Below are 15,734 nucleotides of genomic sequence, written 5' to 3'. Positions count from 1 at the left end.
TTGTAAGTAGCATTAGTCAGACACTTTCCTAAGGAGCGAAAGGAGCAAGAATGCAATTATATTTGATAACTGTTTTCAGTGTAAAGAGTATCAAAGCGAAATGCTGCTTGAAATCCGTCGAATAGAAGAAGAAAGTACTAAAATAAATACAGGAAAAATTTGATCAAACAATGAAGAGACAATTAAACGGATATCATTCAATCAAACATTGCCGGTGACGGGAAATCCTATTTCCCTGGCAATGAAACTGAACAAGTAATATTTAAACGAGCAAATTAACGTTTCACGAATATTTCATAACGAGTTGCCCCGTTTAACGAGACTTATTCTCTCCATCGATCGGTAAATTTACCGAACGATGCGTACGCGGATCGTCATCAACGAAAACCGAATTACTCGTTGTAAATTGCCGTCCGTTAACATCTGACATAAAGTAATTAGCGAATTAATTATTTAACTAATCGAATTTAATAATATCGACGTGTATTATCGTCGCGCAAAAGGGGGAGGGTTAACAAATGATCCGCGTTTAAAGGGGTGAACACCATGGGGGTGAATTTATGCCACGACAGAGAAGCGTAATTTATATTTTCTAAAGGACCATTAAAATCCAGTCGAAACGACGAATTTCCACGGGCCAACAATAAAACGATTCGGTGTAAAATTTCCGAGGTATCTGGCCGGGGTTGTCCACGCCCGGCGATGATTTAAACTGTTTACTTAATCGCCATGAAATAACCCTTGGGATAGGATCGATGGAAAAAAAGGAGAAAAGAGAAATGGAACGATCATTTTTACCAATTGACAGCTACCATGGTATTTACTTTAAAGTATACGCAAACTACCCCTGTGTTCGACGATGCCGAGTTTTGTGGATGGATGAAGACCGGCAAATTTTTATTTTATTAAATCGTTGCAATTCTGTCAATATCCGTTTGACCGTTCGTGTTTGTTTAAATTTATCAATTTTTAAAAATTCTTACACAGTTAACTTTAAAAATTTATATCTTCTAAACTAAATTTGTCAAACTAATGTAATTTATATTGATAATTTTATCAAAATTTAAGTAATAAATTGACTGTCATAAAATCGAGTCACTTTTCTCTCGTTTACCAATTTTCCCTTTCGTTTCGTTTCGATCCTTGTTCGAAAGTAGAATCGTAACGATGTCAGCGAAGGGTTGGTAATACCTTCGCTCGTGTCTCGGTTGAATTGACAACGATAGCGGATGTTATTTCAATGCGCTGAATTCGTAGCCGAATCAATGGAATCGCGGTTCAATCGCGCAGTGAAAATCGCGCGAACCGTTTATTTAACCATGCATTCGTTTTATACGGGCTGCATGCTTCGTGATCAAAGATAAAAACTACGTCGAGCTAACACGGTTAACGTTAATGTAAAAATATTATTTACGAAAATCGAATTACGAATGCTGCGAGGATATTGGAGATACGGATATAAAACCGTTTCGAAACTTTCGTTCCTCTGTTTTTGAAATACTGCTTTTCCCTGTAGAAATCTCCAACGAGAAGACATATTGTATCGGAAACCTTCTTTTATCTTTTAGAAATTCAATGTACAATCTATCCGTATTTTTGATATTTAAATTTAATAAATATTCAATAAACAATTTTCAATTATTTGGGCAAAGATTGTTAGTAAAATATAGCGAAAAATGATTAGTACAGATTTTTTTTCCGTTACACAAATCAATTGTTTGAGAGGAATTTAAACAAGCTGTCGAACGTATTAAAGATCCGTCGTATTTTCACTCACCTTCGGGGACATGTTGGCCGAAGAGAATCATGTTTACTCGTGTCTGGATCCCGATCGTATATAAGACTCCTGGTGGAACGTCTAGTGGGAAATATTTTCTCGGTGAAAGATGCTTGCACGCCACTATTGGTTTTGTGGTTTCTTCCTCCTATCCTGCTTTTCCTTTATCCACCTACACGGGGCCTCGTTTATTCCCTCGATTCGACTGAGGTACAGCTTTTCCCAAAAACTAGAATCAAGCTTAATTTTCAGAAAAATAATATTAACAAAATGTTAAAACGCTGGAAATAGTATGAAGAAGACAGTTAAAAAAAGGTCACAGTAAAGCGAAAGGGTGAAATAAAAGAAAGAAGGATTTTAAAGTAGGTCGAGGAGGAAGGCTAACGCGACAAGTCGGGCAAAGTTGAAACTCCTGGAGAGTAGAGTAATTAATATCAGTTTAGCGGCAACTTAGAAGACGCAATAAGTTAATAAGCGGAGCCACCAACTTCCGTGTACCGATCCACCAACTTCCGGTTCCTGTGGGGTCGATCCACAGATCCCTTTAACTAATTATTATCATCCCCTTGGTAGGTATACCGAAAAACCCTAAATCCAATAATTTAACATAATTATAATTTGAGGAGAAATTATTAGCTGCGAATTATTGAACTGTAAAATGGATTTGGCACACTGGAGTAACTAAGTAGGGCCAAATCCACTCTAGGGTTTAGTGCTCCCAGAAATGTAGGTTGGTCCTCTATTATTCAAAAGTTCTAAATTTTTATAATTCCAAAATTCTAAATTTCTATAATTTTAAATTTCTATAATTCCAAAATTCTGTGTATTTAGCCTATCTCACAGAAAGGTGCTAGTCGCCCAAATCGCCAAAATTAGAAAGCAACCTTGCATCGCGATCGCCATCAGGCAGCATCGATTCGATTAAAACAGTACAAAAGATTAGTACCCTGGCAATTCCGGTGGCAATTTCACGTTCGATTCGACCACACCGAACGAGAGTAATCACTGCTTTGCAGCCAATAATCGTGGCCAGCCTGGGCTGGCGAAGCGGCAACACGCTGACATGTCGCTAATAGGTAAACACACGTGCATAAATACACCTTTGCACGCGGCACCGTCGGCTTATGGTAGATGTAGTTCCGAAGCTGATTTCCGGCCGAAGTAACATGCAACGTATGATCTGTACTGGCGTCGAGGAGACACGGAAAGCTTAATACAGCCTGGTGTGCCAGCTTAAGGTATCTAACATAGTGTTTGCACGTCACGTTGCGCGAATGTTACGTGTCGTGACGCGACAGCGAGCGTGTGGCTTAACGATCGAGAGGGTTATTCGGATAGATAATTACCAAGGAATAACGTCTGTTCGATTCTTTCTTCGAAAGCTCGGCAAACATATCGGTTCTTCAAGTTATCAAAACGGGTGTAGTCGTTCGAACGATTTCCAGGATGTATCTCAACTTTCCGGCCTGTTGTTAGTGGGCTTTATTTGAAAAGTTTCGGGAGGAAATGGTGTTCGAAGCCTCGAAGTTACTGGATGTCACTCTGTAAACAATTTCGACACCATTAATGTAACTATCCGTTTACTTTGACACGAAAATGCGAATTTCTTTAAAAATTTCTGTTCCTTGAAGAATAGAATGGAACAATTCCTTGGACCTTAGATTCTTTCGATAGCTCTGTTGACATAATAACTAATTTGTCAAGTGTTCTCGAGCAGGTGCTTGCCTTTCAAACACGAATAATCGAGCGGGCAACTTCGAGAAGGCTGTGTACGAACCGCAACGTACGAACCGAAGCGACATTAAGGAGCCGTGAAAGGTATGCACAGGATTAAGCCGGATTAAGTGCTTTAAGGCGATGTTTGCACGTCCTCTAGCCCGTGGTTTCCCACCGCGAAGTAAATACCCGTATTACTCATATCTTGGTTACGTAATTAATCGATGACACCTGTAAAAGAAACAGAAGTATTAGTAAAAAAGCCTTGGAAATTAATAAAACAGTCTTCGAAGACGTTTGAAGCACTCAGCATCCATTATAATGAATAGAAAGTGGACGGATAAGAATGCAAAGATAAAAATCGAGCACCTAATGAAAGGACCGTAATTAGATCAGACCAAAGGTGCAATGAAAATTACACAAAGTATTATTGGAAAGTAATCAAAGCGAGGCGCGATATAATTATGCGCATTAGCACCGCTGATATTTGGAGCAGAAACCTCTTAATGAAATTCAATAATTTCTCTTCTATTTTTAAGAAACATACCGATCTATGGATTAACGCCACGTGTAAGGTGATGGAAATTTAAAGGCTACCTGACACCTGGCTAATTGAAATGAATCGCTTATTCGATTAATGGAAGCTGTTTTTCATAAAAATCCTTTTACCTGCTGAAATTTTATAAATAATTTACTATAAGATTCAGGGAAATTCTCCCCAAAATTTAAATTCTAAATGCTTCAAATATTAATGTCTATTGTGATGTTTGATTGGAGAAAATGAAATTTGAAGAATTAATATTGTTTGCGCGAACAGTGAGAGGCACAGTATCATTGTACGAGATGATGTATTCTAATGAGCATATCCGCGGGAATATCTATCGTTTCGCACGCTTTGTGTTCATATGCACGCGCAGAAACAGCCGGAAACTAATATCCCCGGTAACAAACTAACGATATATGTACACCGTAATCCCCCACGCATTGATTATCCTATCGGTGTAGAATTATTTACGCAAATGTAGCTCTCACCCGTCGGTCCTGTACTGGCGTTACCCCCGGAGATTCGATTACGCGACACATTATTGGATAAACCGCTGCGAATTCATGCTTTCGTTTCATAAAGATTTATTTCACAATTGTGCAGAGATTTTCCTTTGTGATTTTTAATCCTTTGTTCCCCTGCGCGAAGCTAAAGTCGACTTTGCGGCTTTGGCGATAAATTACCATATTTTTTGAAAATTACAAAGCTCAAAGGATTAATGCAGGAAAGGTTAATTAAACTTGGCTGTCCAATTTAACATCTGACACTGATTGCTCGTCAAAGTCTGATCACGCAACCCTAACTTCTTCGTCAAGGGAGGGTCTGAATTTACATCCTGGGGTTTTCAAAAATAACTCGAAGCGACTTTGAAATGCCTGAGCTTTACAAAGATTAATTTTGAAACGAATCAAAATTCAAATACGTTGGATTTAACATAAAAATTTCGATGCGACACGATTTGAATAAACGCATCATGGATACAGATACTTATGCAGGAAGATTTGCAAGGAAAACAGGAAACTCACAGTTAGTTATCCCAATTTCCGTTTCGTTTAATTGTGTCGGAACGATGCATGGTACACGGTTTGGTTTGCGGATAACGCACCCACACAGGCGAAGGAATACGGGAGATATGAAAGGCAAATTAACGCGAACGGATTTACCGGTATGTACCATTTCCAATCGTACGATTAAGGATGTTTGTCGAATGGAAATTACCCGATGATAGATTAATAGAGAATATCGAACAGCGTTTCAGCCAGGCATGGATTACTTTTAACGTTTCATAGACTACCTTCGTTTGAACATTAAATTGTTGAATATCGAATGACCGATGTGAAGATAAAAATTGATGAAATCCTGTTACGATTGATATATACATTTCGAAATTGACTATTCGATATGCGGTAACTAAATGCAACACGATTGCAAATTGTCTGCACTTCCTGAAGGACCACACTCGAAGCCAATAGACTGGCTGCAAGCGATTACTTCGGCCAACTTCTGGCACGTACGTATCCCTCTTTCGAGGCTAGTAGTCAAAGTCAACGTGTTACACGGCACAATGTTGGCGCTGTGCAAACCAACAACTCGAAGTAACAACAGCTGACCCGATTTTCCGACGTATCTCCTCTTTTACAGGCAAGCTTCCTTGTTAGAGCGAGTTAATGTAACTACGTGACACGAGGTACGGAAACAGTGGATTTCTCGAGTGTATCGAGCTTTAAAGTAGAAGGATGCGAATCTTTGGAGGAATCTCGAGGAAAATAACGTTACAGGTGAATATCGTACGAGAAGAGAAATGGAATGGTACCGAGAATGGTTCGGTCATTAAATCTGGAGAAGAAAAGGTGACAAAACCGCGGGTACACAATAGACCTTTAGGCTGGCATGCTCGATATACGGAGACGAAGGATTCATCGACAGGAAGTCGGTAGAGCGATAACAAACCCCTCTATTCATATAATGGCTTGGATGCCGGGATGAGAATCTCTGAACACCATTGACGAAATAGAAGATATCTCGGATACCCTGAGACCGTACTCTGTATTCTGGCTGCTTCTTCCCACGAGAGAGACGGCTTTCCATACGTGTATAATCGTTTCGAAAACTCTTTGGATCGAACGCAGACGGACAACGTTTAATGCTTTTAAGCCGGTGGATTTTATCCGGGGGGATGCTTTTGATCCACCGCGCTTCGGCGAGATCGAATCTACCGAGCAAACGAGATCGCGAAATGAAATTCATAAAAATAAAAGAAACTGGTTTGCTTGTAGAGATTTGGAGACCGAGATGTTGACGAATGAAATACATTCGTCCGACTTCTTTTTCTCTATGCATAAATATCAGATAACTGAGACTTGTGTCTTGTATTCGTAAAACGTTTCCTCGTCGTCTCCTCCTCTTTTTATTTTGCACCATTTTCATTTAGTATATAAATTAATTGAACAAAATTGTATCTTATAACGAGGAATTTAATTTGTGTTCAGAGGATAATGAAGGATCGAGTGGAATAATATTTGAAGCCCTGAGGTCACCTCCCTGAATATCTGTTATCTGCACTGTTCACTAACTAGTACAAAGTATCGTATCCGAACAAGTTCTCCCTATCCAACTAGCTATTTCAAATAATACTATTCCTTTTTCAACTACAATCAATTAAATCCCTTCCATGCGATTCATACAAACGTTAGAATTTATTTCCACAATTATATATACTCAACTTGGATAAATATATATATATACGACAACGACGAATAAACTTATGAATAAAATAATAAATGTTTTGATATGTAATAAAAAGGAATAAGGAATTTACGGATTCAACGGAGTAATGGAATCCATCCAGTCATTGATGATCGATGATGATCCGGAACAAGGTATCGGTTTCCCCTCGTGGCAGCATATCAGGTCCGAGTTCTTCAATCCGGTGAATTTCCAGTTAATCGCGTTACATATTTTCGAGTACACCGCCACCTAATATATTCGATAATTATCAAAGGTATTAATTAAAAATAAAAGAAGAACTTACTTGGAGATTTTCCACATGGGCGTTCATTTTTTCGCAAATCATTTGCGGCGCCTTGTCTCTGCCACTTTGGGCCTGTATAAAATTATATTTATTTTTTCTTTACAGACTACGATGTGCGACACTTTGGAAATTAATTACTGACCAATGCGACGCACAATAATTGGCATCTTGCCTCCCCTTCGCTGTTGCACGTGACATTATATTGAAGAGGGCGTTCGATGATTGAGACTGACGATCCCGCCTGAAACACGGCGCATTCGCAGCCTCCCTCTTCGATGGCTCCCCGTCTACAAAAAATACTAGAAAATATTAGAAAAAAAAATATTATAAATTACTTAGTGACTATTTAGTGACAATAGAAAAGCAGTGACGAATAAATTGTATAAACGAATATTACTGAAAATTCTATTCCATATAAAAAATAAATTGTTTTCAATATTAAAAGTGTTTCAATCACATAATAAAATTTAACAATAACGCGATAAAATGAATGATTTTAACGCGCACTATTTCCAATATTTTTCTCCTTCTTTCTTTTTTTTTTTACAGCAAAATATAAACGAACAAAAGAATGAATACGATTGTTACATTGCAAAGGGCAAAACGGCGAACAACAGAACGAAATGCAGGAAACGATCCATTGTGTATCGATGACGTTTTCCACGCTTCGGATCGATACAAGCACCAGCGGAGTTTCGCGAAACAGACGAACAATCGAGTGGAACTTTTCATTTATAGACTACGAGAATCCCTACCACCGTTCCCATCGAATATACGTCCGATCACACGATGCAATAGTCGTGTACGATACCCTCTGGACGTCTCAAATTTTCCATCGATAAGTTATGCATCGCGTTGCAACGTGAGAAAGGAACAAACCGGGTGTCGGATGCCCGGTCTCTTCTATTCCAATCAAGCCTTAAATAACACCTATCAAATGATTGCATATCGCAAGGCGAAGGATTAATTTCGATATTCTATTTGTTTAAAATAATTGCAGAGTCGAATAAAATTTGTATAGACATCTAATTAATAAAAACTGATTGGTCCATTTTAATTGGAATGGAAGAATTAAAAAATTCGTGATAAGCCTGAATCTCAAATTGATCAAGAAACCAGAGCAATAATAATTTTATAAGTTCCCAGGGCTTGAAAAGAATGAATTTATTCGCCATTTAAGCGTCGAATAATTATTTCTGATTTAAACGTCAATCCATCATAAAATCCGATGGAAAGACCATTTTCCTCCAGCAATTTCCCATCTGTAATTACTTTCCCTGGCCTTATATGCGACTAAGAAGAAAGGTTCTCGAACTTTTCTAGACAAAAAGAGAAAATCTGTGCAACAACCTAAGAAATGGAACTTATATTTGTCGTTGCAGAGAAGCTCAAGAAAGTTTAGCGCTATTCACAATAGCGAATTACTTTTTCAGTGCGAAACAACAAAAGTTTTGAATTTTTTCGATAACAATTCTTAATACCTATTAATTTCAAACAATTGCCAAAAATAACCAATAAACAAATTCTAATAAAGAAATTCTATCGATTAACGAAGAGACCGGAAATCCTCAGGCAGTACGATTCAAAATGAAGTTTATATAAGTTTGACTCTGATGATTTAAACAAATACCATGTATCTACGTTCTACTATTTTAAAACTACGTTTGCATTTCGCAATATTGTAATTCTTCCCCTTTATATAAATTTATTGCGCATGAATATTGATAAATCTGATAAGAACGCAGAAATATACATAATTTCAAAGCTAGCAACACAGTGAATGCAAAAGTTGTTGTAGTTAGTGGTAAATCTATACCTTCTTAACACTGATCACTGGTACACTTTTGTAATAACAAATTAACACTGTTTTAAAGCTTTAAAATTACATTCTTTACATGGACTTTTGTATTAGGCGCGATGCGCGAAAACAATGGCAATAAATTCGCGAGCAGTGCACCCGTTTTACGAAGGAACATGGCGTCTGTAATTAAAGGTGCGGCATATTCCGACTGATTGTAAATACGTAACTTACAAGTATACGATTTCCTGTTACAATTATCATAATGACATTCGCGATATCACGTTTTCGTAGACACGGGTGAGATTTGGAGCCGACTGTTCGATCACCGGCCATTCGTCCAAGGTGAAATCACGTTCTTCTTGCGCGAGTTCCAGGTAGATTTTTCAACTTCTCCGAAGTATTCCTGTTTTTATATCAGAGAAAATCGTGATCACAATAGTAGAAACGTACATAATCGTTAATTTTTATAAAAACCTTTATTAATTGTTGGGTGGATGCGTCAGTAGCAATCATTACGTATAACCTAAAAAAGTTACGCAAGGTTCATTACTGACTGATAGTTGAAATAAAAATTCCTTTTTTATTACTTAATCGTTGAAAAAGAGGAATATCAAAGACTGTACCCTTTTAGGAAAAACGGGGCGACACGGAAGTGGAACGTCTTTTCAAAATACTTGAATACACGACGGAATTGAAGGAAAATCAACTCGACCGAACGGAACAACTTGGGGATTGTCATTTACCGAGCTTAAAAGCAAACGTCGATGTCGCACTGAGTATGTGCGAAAGAGTTTTTCAAAGGGAACAGAACTTTGATACTGTATGATTATTCAATATAAAAAAGATACACATATTAGAAACACTCTCATAAGTATCACTAATACATACATCCTATGATTTTATAGGATACAGCATTACAGGAAAACAGAGAACTGAGGAAACTAGAATGGGAAAAGTTTGTTAATGATATGAGTGACAAGTGTGAGAAAGTAAATCAAACTTTTGAGGAAAAAGAAAAAGAAATAAAAGAATTTTATATTGACCTGGAAAGAAAATTACACATTACACCATAAATTGATAACTATTTCATTTATATGCTTTAATAATCATATTCTCTATTTTATGATAACAATATAAAGCAGTGCCAATTCTGCATCTAGTACATAAAAATGTTATTTTGTTAACAATAGAAGATTTATTTAGAAAATATAAGAATGGTAGTTGAATCGATTGAAGACCCTTCTATAAAAATTAAACCAAATAAAAAATTAATAGAATTTATTTGTAAAAATGTTAAGAAAACAAGCAACACTCCATCTAGTATTGTTGCTTTGAAGAAATCTACTAAAGACAACCAGAAAGATGTCTTACTTCAATTGGATGACATCAGATGGTTGAATAAGTACTTGGAAGAATACAGGACCACTAAAATGGAAAGTATCTATTTACACGAATTATTAGATGAAGCTGATATAAAACTACCTACACCAAAACTTGTACCAAGAAATCCTGAACTGGAAGCTAGAATACAGAAACTGAAAGCACAACAGGATGCTAGAGAATACCAAGCTATGACCAAAAGCATTGATTCTAATAGAAGACATTTTCCAGAGGACAGTATCTCTTACCAAAGTAAGACTTTAAAATTAAAATCAAGAATTTTTTAAATATATTTAATATATTCGTGTTTATTTCTATATTTCAGTGAAGCAAATAAATAGACAGCTAATAGCTGTTGCACAGTTTGTATTTTCTGTGGTGGCAGGTTTTGTTTTTGGATTCAAGGGTGTGGACTTAATAATTGGAAATTTAGATTTTGGATTTAGATTGTTGTTAGGGATAATCTGTGCATTGATCATAGCTTTGGCTGAAATCTATTTCTTAGCTATTAAATTAAATGAAGATGGATATGAAACTGTCCCACAACCTATGCCTAAAAAATTGCATCAAGAATAAAATTTTATAGAGCATTATTATGAAAGTGTATTCTTCTAAAATGGCTTTCTGCAATTTCTATAAAAACACGAAAACACAAGGAAAAATAATTTGTGAATAGCCAGGACATGAAGTGGCACAAGTGATGATAAATTGAAGGGGAAAACAGCACAGAAAGATCGATGAATTTATTTTGTTTTATATTATTATTCAAGCTAAAATAGTATGGAGCTTTTTAAGCTGTTGCACTGTGAAAAATAAATAAATCCTTTACTTTGTACATGTGGTTATAATTATTTTATGATATACCTAAATATGGAATAGTATGAATATGTTTTAACATAAATGGCAATGTTCTATTTAGTTCTCTAATAATTTCTAATGAATACATATAAAAATAATATTGAACATCTAAAATTATTGTCTGTAATCCATCTAAATATCAAATACTAACAGACACTTGAAACATTATCATAAAACCAAATGTTTGCAAAAGTTATATTGTTTCTTAGAAAATCAGAGAGCCTCTGTACGTATAAAAGTATAGATGAAAATAAATATCAGTTTCCTTATCTTTTAGTCTCATCTTCACTGTCACTTTTTTCACTGGCTTCACTTTTGTTGCTGCCTGAATCACAGTTACCATTTTCTTTTGTTTCATTTTCTTGTTCGCTATTCGAAGAATTGCCATCTGCTTTTCTATTATCACTATCAGAACAAGAATTCGTATCTGACTCACTATCACTGTCTGAATCTGAGCTGCTCTCAGATGAGCTCTGCGAATTCTTGGCAGCCATCATTTCCTTGAATTGCCTGACTGTTATCTTCCTGGGCATAATTTCCCTGAGAAACTCCAATGTATCATTGGTTTGCACTACTTCTGCTAGATGTTTGTAGTCTAAAGAATTCCCTTTGTTGTTTTGTAGATGTGCCTCCTCGGTTAAATAGTGTATGAACAGTTCCTAAAAAATTGATTCCATACTTCCGATTATTCAAATGCATTACACAAAAGAAATAATCGTTTCGTAAAGTACCCATATTCAAAGATGAAACCATCAATCGTTAAAATATTAAAAATATTAAAGTAGAAATTTTTAATTAACCCGCGAAACAACAAATATGGAAGCTACTCGAATATACAAACTAATCACGTTTAAGCGTCATTTAACCTCGATGTTCCAACCTTACCGTAGCTTTCGTGACTAAATACAATCCGTCCTGACCAATTGTGTCAACGTAAGGAGAACTTTTCATTATCGTTTTTACCCTTGACATGGGTAAACGTAATTCTTTCATTTTTGCGGGTGATCCTTGCGCAGTCATTTTTACAAACAAATTGATTTCTGCTAGGATCAAACGTAAACCAAACTGCAAAACACTAACTAACGTATGTACCCGTCTGTCACGCTCTCTATCGGCGAAATAGCTACGGCGGACTTTTCAAAACATAGAAATTTTACTTTTTCCTTATCTACGGCCACGTATTATCATTTGCGTAGAATTCAAGAGATAATAATTCTCTTGTATTTAAATGTTTATGTAAGATGATAAAAAGAACAGAAGCTGGTGTGACCTAACTGGCGCTTCGAGGGTATTGAATAAAATGTAATACTGTTACATAATAGTACTCGAATCATTATTGAGAAAAATAATAGTCGAACATTGTTTAAAATCGCTGTACAATGGAAGTAATAATCACAGAAATTGAAGTAAACGACGTAAGATTCCCAACGTCCCTGTTGGCAGATGGTAGCGATGCTATGGTAAGATCTAAAATATTTATAATGAATAAATATAGAATTCTAATACTCAGTATTTTAAATTGTAGCATACTGATCCTGATTACTCTTGTGCATATGTTACAATAAAAACTAACAAAGGCATCGAAGGATATGGATTAACGTTCACGTTGGGAAGAGGCACAGAAATCGGTATACATATTTAAATATTTCAAATGATATATTAAAAAATATAATAACTATGTACAACTTCTTATCAGTCGTCCAAGCGTGCAAATCAATGTCCTACTTGGTGAAAGGACAAAAAGCTAATGAAATCTTTACAAACTTTGGATCATTTTGGCGGAAATTGACTAGTGAATCGCAGTTAAGATGGGTAATGTGACATACACCCATACACGCGTGGACATAGAAACTTAAGCATGTGTACAATAATTCTTTGGTTTAAAACAATAGATTGGACCCGAAAAGGGTGTTACCCATCTTGCTACAGCAGCTATAATAAATGCACTGTGGGATCTATGGGCTCGAATCGAAAAGAAACCTGTTTGGAAACTTCTTACAGACTTAACTCCGGAACAATTAGTCTCTACTGTAGACTTTAGATACATGTGAGATACGTTTTAAACAAACATTTTTCATCACCCTTTTAGTCAATTTCGTTTTCCTTCTCACAGCACCGATGTTATTACCAAAGAAGAAGCTATACAGTTACTAAAAAGTAGCAAAGAAGGAAAAGCGAAACGAGAAGAAATTTTAAAGAAAAATGGGTACCCGGCGTACACGACGCAAGTGGGATGGCTTGGATACAGCGATAGCAAAGTGAAGGAGCTTTGCAATAAATTTTTAAATCTTGGTTTCACTTCGTTCAAAACGAAGGTTGGTCAAAATCTACAAGACGACATGAGGAGATGTCAGATGATACGGGAAACGATAGGATACGATAATAAATTGATGTTGGATGCGAATCAAGTTTGGGACGTTAACGAATCTATAGAATGGATGAAACAGTTGATAAAGTTTAAACCAACGTGGATCGAAGAACCAACGTCACCGGACGATGTCTTAGGACACGCGAAAATCGCTAATGAATTGAGACCCCATGGGGTTGGTGTCGCCACTGGTGAAATGTGCGCCAATCGTGTAATGTTTAAGCAATTTTTGCAAATGAAAGCGATCGATTATTGTCAAATTGATTCCGCCAGAATTGGAGGAATTAACGAGATACTAGCTGTTTATTTGATGGCGAAAAAAATAGGAGGTAGGTTGTACAGATGATTACTATTGCTAGGTAACTGAGCATGGAATAATAATCTTTTATTTCAGTTCCAGTATGTCCCCATGCCGGAGGAGTAGGTCTATGCGAAATGGTTCAACACCTTCAAATGTGGGACTTTATTTGCTTGAGCGGAACCACCGAAAATCGAGTGATAGAATACATCGATCAGCAACACGAGCATTTTGAAGATCCTGTGGTCGTTCAGAATGCTTGTTACATGCCGCCTAAACAACCCGGTTATTCGGCTAAATTCAAAGACGACTGTATCAGAAAATATTCCTATCCAGATGGAGAACAATGGAAATATATGTATGAAAAAGGTATTTTTCATTGATCATACATAATTTAGATAAAGTATTAATGTACGAATTTTATATCAACTGTACATTGTTACTATTTTCGATATAAATATATTTTTTTGCAAAATTATAATGTTTGATTCTATAACCATAATACACAACCTGACTAATAACAAAAATATATCACAACATCCATAAAAGCAGTAGACTGTGTATATGAAACAAAATTTTTACCTCTTAAAAATGTTACAATTGTTTCCTAGTCCTTGATTAACTGTAATTACCCTTAATCTTGCCCTTTTATAAATCTTCTAAACCTCTATTAATAAACTATAAAATTTGCTCTATATTACTTATTGGATTGAAGGTATGATTTTACATAATCTACCTGTAAAATATATTAATTTATGTGCCACAGTGAAATATATGTGAATAATTTCGTAAATTTTTGTATTTATACTTACACTTACAAACCAATATGAATCAGGTTTAAACATAACCCTTTTAAGAATACTCATATTACTTATTGGAGAAATAATGTGTAAATGCAAATGATGCACTGTATTAAATGGTGGCCAATGAAACCCTGTACGAGTTTCAGCTGGATTCAAACCCTGCATTTCGAACATTCTGTGCATGGTAGAGATCATTTTGTCATCTAAAATTATCATTATCTACAGATACATATAATTTAAGCATTAACAGCCAATAAAGTGATAATTTTGTAACTCTTACAAAGTTCTGCATCAGTTGGTTTAAGTTCCTTTGCATTGGCTATATGCCTCCTTGGAAGTATTAAATAATGATGCGTCGAAGCTGGATAAATATCTTTAATGCACACCATGTCGTCATCCTATAAAATATATTTAAAGATTGACAGTTAACCTCTATGAAGAAAGTAATACCTCTGACTATGCAATTTTGTAAGTAAATCAGTACCAAAAATAAAAACCTAACAATCTATGTTTAAAACTTAGTAAATTATTACTGATCAATTTAAAATTATTACTGGACAAAACCTCGTTTGTTTCATACCTCGTATACTTTTTCGCTCGGTGCATTATTATTTATAATTTTACAAAAAATACAATTATCCACGTGAGTGGCCATGTAAAGTAATACAATTATATTGCACTTTGATCCAATATGAATACTGTTCTCTTGATAATTTATATAAAATTTATTTAAACTTCTCTATTACTTGACAATCAAGTAAGTACAGTACGTGGCTAGTGGTGGCTAGATACGCATATCTCTATACCGCAGTTGACAGGGTCCATAACTACGACGCGCATGTTGGAAGATGGTGGGGGAACGCAGAGAGCTCTCTGCCAATAGCTTTCCACTTCGTTTGGGAGTATCGCCAATCAGGGCGAAGATGCGCACGAAAGAACGAAAACTGGTCTTTTCGCAGTTATGGACTCTGGTGAACTGCGGTTCCATATAACTGGAACAAGCTATAGTTTTAAAACCGTAAAATGTATATAAGTACTTACTTAAGTACTTTGTTATACATCAATCGAAGCGTTTTTTTTATCCTCTACAAAAATGTATTAATGGACTTTAGTTGAAAATTAATTAGTTTAAAAGATCTTAGGGAGAGACCTGGAGAT

General features: G+C 35.9%; 5 protein-coding genes across 8 annotated transcripts; 3 read left to right on the top strand and 2 right to left on the bottom strand.

The window, feature by feature from the left end:
* Window positions 1–5,554: 5,554 nt before the first annotated feature.
* Window positions 5,555–7,806, bottom strand: LOC117606831 (uncharacterized). Its single transcript, XM_034329807.2, has 4 exons — window positions 7,657–7,806; window positions 7,211–7,355; window positions 7,069–7,140; window positions 5,555–7,013 (listed from the first exon to the last, which is right to left on the bottom strand). Exons 1-4 carry the CDS (start codon window positions 7,707–7,709, stop codon window positions 6,852–6,854), a joined length of 432 nt encoding a protein of 143 aa, XP_034185698.1. The 5' UTR covers window positions 7,710–7,806; the 3' UTR covers window positions 5,555–6,851.
* Window positions 7,807–8,832: 1,026 nt separating this feature from the next.
* On the top strand, window positions 8,833–9,942 carry Muted (biogenesis of lysosome-related organelles complex 1 subunit 5). The gene is made up of 4 exons (XM_034329796.2): window positions 8,833–9,061; window positions 9,161–9,243; window positions 9,501–9,689; window positions 9,775–9,942. The coding sequence occupies exons 1-4, from the start codon at window positions 8,986–8,988 to the stop codon at window positions 9,940–9,942; spliced, it is 516 nt and encodes a 171-aa protein (XP_034185687.1). The 5' UTR covers window positions 8,833–8,985.
* On the bottom strand, window positions 9,821–15,396 carry LOC117606851 (adenosine 5'-monophosphoramidase HINT3-like). 4 transcript variants are annotated; one of them, XR_013062797.1, is made up of 5 exons: window positions 15,157–15,396; window positions 14,857–14,974; window positions 14,586–14,779; window positions 14,356–14,509; window positions 11,628–11,766 (listed from the first exon to the last, which is right to left on the bottom strand). XR_013062797.1 is itself a non-coding variant. In XM_076690317.1 (4 exons), the coding sequence occupies exons 1-4, from the start codon at window positions 15,229–15,231 to the stop codon at window positions 14,471–14,473; spliced, it is 426 nt and encodes a 141-aa protein (XP_076546432.1). In that variant the 5' UTR covers window positions 15,232–15,396; the 3' UTR covers window positions 14,285–14,470. The 4 variants fall into 4 exon arrangements, 2 of the variants coding, with proteins under 2 accessions (XP_034185664.1, XP_076546432.1); XR_013062798.1 differs by lacking the exon at window positions 11,628–11,766 and adding an exon at window positions 12,440–12,574; XM_076690317.1 differs by lacking the exon at window positions 11,628–11,766 and having other exon boundaries at window positions 14,285–14,509.
* LOC117606816 (vacuolar ATPase assembly protein VMA12) lies at window positions 10,084–11,084 on the top strand. The gene is made up of 2 exons (XM_034329758.2): window positions 10,084–10,501; window positions 10,575–11,084. Exons 1-2 carry the CDS (start codon window positions 10,084–10,086, stop codon window positions 10,823–10,825), a joined length of 669 nt encoding a protein of 222 aa, XP_034185649.1. The 3' UTR covers window positions 10,826–11,084.
* LOC117606791 (mitochondrial enolase superfamily member 1) lies at window positions 12,426–14,248 on the top strand. Its single transcript, XM_034329700.2, has 6 exons — window positions 12,426–12,567; window positions 12,633–12,735; window positions 12,804–12,919; window positions 13,000–13,154; window positions 13,221–13,804; window positions 13,870–14,248. Exons 1-6 carry the CDS (start codon window positions 12,487–12,489, stop codon window positions 14,154–14,156), a joined length of 1,326 nt encoding a protein of 441 aa, XP_034185591.2. The 5' UTR covers window positions 12,426–12,486; the 3' UTR covers window positions 14,157–14,248.
* Window positions 15,397–15,734: the final 338 nt, after the last annotated feature.

Source organism: Osmia lignaria, chromosome 9 (assembly GCF_051020975.1).
Source record: "Osmia lignaria lignaria isolate PbOS001 chromosome 9, iyOsmLign1, whole genome shotgun sequence".
Taxonomy (NCBI): domain Eukaryota; kingdom Metazoa; phylum Arthropoda; class Insecta; order Hymenoptera; family Megachilidae; genus Osmia; species Osmia lignaria.
The sequence above is the reverse complement of the archived record's forward strand: the minus strand, read 5'-3'. Positions and strand labels throughout refer to the sequence as shown.